Here is a 4,559-nt window from a genome sequence, read left to right on the forward strand (position 1 = left end):
CTTGTTTTGCCTTTTCACTGACATTTAATGCAGCATAAAGTGAGACAACAGGCATCGAGGACAGTCGATATTTTGGGCATATATGTAAAATGTTGACTACGTTTGATGTCATAGAAACACTGAAGCTGCACCAAGATTACAGCTTGATCGCCCATTTGTGATGTGAGCCATCGGCAGCCGATTCAGTTTAATGAGCCGCATGTTCTCATGTTAAGGCGTGTTTCTATAAAATGTTTATATGTTCACTTTTTTTTTTTTTAAAGAGTTGAATTATGTTGTTCATTGCTTTCAAATTAATTGTGCAGAGCACTGCCATGATGTGTGACACGTGACAAACAAAAATGTGACCACATATAGTGAAATGGAATTGTTTAATTTCTGTAAATAGAAACTGATGCTGCTTCTACTCCATGACACGGTGCCACGGACACTCGGCTGCAACTCGATGCTTGGCGGCTCGGCCTGAGGCCCATCGCGGGGCTCCGATGACAAACAAGAAAGTGCGAGCTCTTCTGACTCCGGTGTCTTTTGTCCGCAGCCAACGGAGCGTCTTGAGGGTTCCAGGAAAAGCCGAACGCCATCAATCAAGATGTTCAGACGGGTCCTGCAGCCGCGCCGCCCCGCCGACTGCTTTATCAACGTCAACGTCGGCGGTTTCAAACGCCGCATGGCGTGCGACGCCTTGAAGCGGTTCCCTCAGACGCGCCTGGGTCGCCTCCTGCGTTGCAGCTCCCGCGAGGCGGTCCTAGAGCTCTGCGATGACTTCAGTCCCTCGGAAGCGGAGTACTATTTCGACCGCAGTCCGCGGTTCTTCCTCTACGTTCTCAACTTTTACCTCACGGGCAAAATCCACCTGGCGGACGGGCTCTGCGTGGTCTCCTTTTCTCAAGAGATCGAGTACTGGGGCATCGCGGAACGCCACCTGGACTTCTGCTGCAGCGACAAGTTCCACGAGCTGATGAAGCTCACGGAGAACCAGCGCACGGATCAGGGGAGCGGTGAGCTGCAGCCTCACAGCTCCGACTCGTCGACGGAGGATCTGTCCGCTTCGAGGGACGACGTGGACCTGTTCGAAGGCTCCTGGTGTGCCGCTCTCCGCAGGAACATCTGGATTCGACTTGAGGATCCAGGCTCCTCCACTTCCGCCAAAGTGATGGCTGTCGCCTCCCTCAGCGTGGTCATCGTCTCGATCGTCGCCATGTGCGTCCACAGCATGCCCGACTACCATCAAGTGGACCTCCAAGAGAAGGAGATCGAAAACCCAGCGCTGACGTTTTTCGAGATCGTCTGTGTTCTGTTCTTCTCCGCCGAGTTCCTTCTCCGTCTGGCCGTTGCGCCTTCAGCCAGGAAGTTCTTGTGCGGGCCCCTCAACATAATCGACTTCCTGTCGATCATGCCCTTCTACCTCACTTCGGCCTGCGACGCAATGGACGAAGGGGAGAACTCGAACCTGGAGAACGTCGGCAAGGTGGTGCAGATCTTGAGGTTGATGCGAGTGTTCCGCATCCTGAAGCTGGCTCGCCATTCGGCCGGCCTCCGCTCTCTCGGCGCCACACTGCGCCACAGCTCCAGCGAGGTGGGGCAGCTGGTGCTTTTCCTGTCCGTGGGCATTTCCATGTTTTCCGCTCTCATTTACTTCGCCGAGAAAGAATCTCAGGAGTCGGAGTTGCAGACGATGCCGATTGGCTGGTGGTGGGCCACCATTAGCATGACGACGGTGGGCTACGGGGACACCTACCCCACTACGCTGGCTGGGAAGCTGATAGGAACCCTGTGCATCCTCTGTGGGCTGCTGATGGTGGCCCTGCCCGTTACGAACATCTTCAATAAATTCTCCACATTCTATGAGAGGCAAAGACATATAGATCTCAGACGAAGCAAGTGAACCGTCTCCAGCGGGTACAGGGCTATTCCAAAGAGTTCCAGTGTGCAGTGGCGAAAACGTTAAACCCCGAAAAATCCTTCATCCCCCACAACTCTTGAGAAGTTGTAAAAGAAGCCGTGAACATGACACGAGAGCAAAGGGATTATCTGCACACTGGGCTGGAGAAACCTGGCTAAAATAAATGGGGACTTGGCGTTCTAATATATGTTGTTATGTTCCTTGGCGCAAAGGAAAGGTTTGTCATTTTCTGGAATTTTGCGTCATCACTTTCGCCTGAAGAGAAGACGACGACCTTCGGTTCTGAAAGTGAAGCCAATGCCTTGAACTTTTATTCTTGAGGAAATGACTCTCTTGTTTCACAGTAAGCATCTCGAGTTACAAGTCTTCTTCAATACAGCATGATGTTGATGTTGTCCTTTCACAGTCGAACAGACCATAAAGCAGAGTTTAGGGCGGGGCTACAACGTGATTGACAGGCCGATACCACAGCATTGTCCAGTCAGTGAGTTGTCAGTGTTTTCATCTTTAAACTTTCACCCTGTCACAGTGTGTCTACACTTCATGAACGCTAATTGTAACATTTTGTTTTAACTAAAAACTCCTGTTGTAGCTCTGCCCTCCTCCTGGTTCCTTAAAACCAAGATGGCGACATCCAAAATGACGAAACTGAGGCTTCAAAGCAGCAGTTCACGAACCCGTGGTTGACGTCTTTGGGGACAATAACGTTCACTTCTGATAGGCTGTCCGGATCAAGACCCGTAACGCTGTCACGTCTGTACAGTAAACATGTAACAACACCACCTTAGTTCAAGCTTTACAAAGACTAGTAGTGCACTAGTTAGTAGTAGTTCACATGAGTGGCATTGGTTCAGAAGGTGGATGTTGTTACCAGGACAATCAAAAATGTTCCAAAATGTCAAACTGCTCCTTTAACTTCACAGACAGTATGGACACGTTCACCTGAGCCCAACGCCGTGTTTTCAAGCTGTCAAACGCATTAATAAAGTTATGAAGTGAGAAGTATTCTGTGGTCATTCATCCTAGTTGCGCAATCCAATGAGTGGCTCCTTTCTGTTTGCTGGCTCATCAGTGTAATTAGTTGTTAATCGATGTTAAAGTCAATACAAAAATCCTCAAAAGGCGCTGATTTCACAATTCATCCCATAATGAGTATTGAATCTTTAATTGGAATAATTAGCCGGACCATAAAGTTACGTGTTTGGGTTTGTCTTGTCGTCAATAACAGGGTCTGTGTTGCTTCTAAGAAATACAGACGGTCTGTTATCAGATTATATTTCATCTCTGTTCATGTTGAATCTATATGGAAGCAAACCTTCAATCGTCCTGAAGCATTTGACGCATAACTCCCTCATCAGCAGTACCTACGCATATGGGTCGTACCCGAGTTATCTCTGTATTATCTCCTCCACGGATCACAACAGGCCGATCAATAAGAACAGACACAATTTGAGAGTTGCCCTCCAAAAAGGAGGCAGACGGAAACTCAATCCAACGGATTTAAATATAAATCACGGCCTCTGCGATAGTCGGATTACTCCGGCTGGCAGCTGATGACTTCAATGTTTGGGGTATTTTGCAGCCAGAGAATTGCTAAGTAGCTCGTGGCTGCGGCCCCAAAATAAACCACAGCGTCAGCACTCGGGGTTACGGTCACCTGTTCATGCCTCCTGCGTCCTTCATTTATGCTCAAGGTCACACAGTATCGCCCTCCAACGCAGTGATTTACTTTAGTCTTTATACATGAATGTGAGCGTCAGCAATATCTGTGGCGTTCCCCGTGCTGAAGGACAGTGTGTGTGTGGTCGGGTACTGCGCTGACCCCCCCGGGGACGAGAGGAAAGAACGTGGTGACTCGCACCAAGAAAAACTGAGTTTTCCACATTTATTTAAGGCAACAAGTGGGAGTAATTGAAATACAAATTAATATTTTAAAAAGGTCGAATGATCTCTAAACACATCGGCTGGATTTCTGGGGTTCTGGTGCTGTCACAGATATCTGGGCCAAAGACTTTCTGTGTGCTTCTCATTGTTTACGGTCTGATCAGCAACCGGAGACACCAGACTGCAGTCAGGGTTGTTTTTAGAAATATGAAACATGTTCCGTAGCATTACTGTGCAGTTCTCTCTCTTTTCCCTGTGGGAAGACAGGAAGCTGATTCCAGGTGTCTGATTGTCCTTCTGAACCACCAAAGACATGTTGACATGTCAATAAAAGTAAATGCACTTTATTTAAAGATTTAACTTTATTGGATGTGTTGCTATGGTGATTATTCCAAACTTGCTTCGTGGAACCGAAAAGCCTGACTTGTGTAATCTCATCCTGAAAATTATCCAGCTAACTACGTTAGCCAGGTACGAGAAATATCTGTGCATCATTTACTTTGAGCTAAACTCATTGTCTGTAAACATTGCTGTCGTTGTTGAGAGACGTTACTTGGCAGAGTGAGAAAACCAGCACAGCAGCCTCCCCAAGGTCCTAGTGCCCGGGGATTGTCGTCGTTAAGTTTGATGAGAGGCTATTAGATTATCATTTGAAGGGGGAGAAAACATACAAACCTGAACGCACGCACATACGTAGCATTGTTTAATTATAAATAACTTGTCCATGTGATAAACAATAGTTTAATTTAATGACACCAAAAGTTTATTTTTT

General features: G+C 47.6%; 1 protein-coding gene across 1 annotated transcript; it reads left to right on the forward strand.

Annotated features, from left to right (window-relative positions):
• The first annotated feature begins 589 nt into the window (after nucleotides 1-589).
• On the forward strand, nucleotides 590-1,885 carry LOC130201634 (potassium voltage-gated channel subfamily S member 3-like). Its single transcript, XM_056426717.1, has one exon. The coding sequence runs from the start codon at nucleotides 590-592 to the stop codon at nucleotides 1,883-1,885; it is 1,296 nt and encodes a 431-aa protein (XP_056282692.1).
• Nucleotides 1,886-4,559: the final 2,674 nt, after the last annotated feature.

The sequence above is a fragment of the Pseudoliparis swirei genome, chromosome 11 (assembly GCF_029220125.1).
Source record: "Pseudoliparis swirei isolate HS2019 ecotype Mariana Trench chromosome 11, NWPU_hadal_v1, whole genome shotgun sequence".
Taxonomy (NCBI): Eukaryota; Metazoa; Chordata; class Actinopteri; order Perciformes; family Liparidae; genus Pseudoliparis; species Pseudoliparis swirei.

Coding starts and splice junctions, on each gene's coding strand:
- LOC130201634 (XM_056426717.1), top strand. CDS start 590: ATGTTCAGACGGGTCCTGCAGCCGCGCCGCCCCGCCGACTGCTTTATC.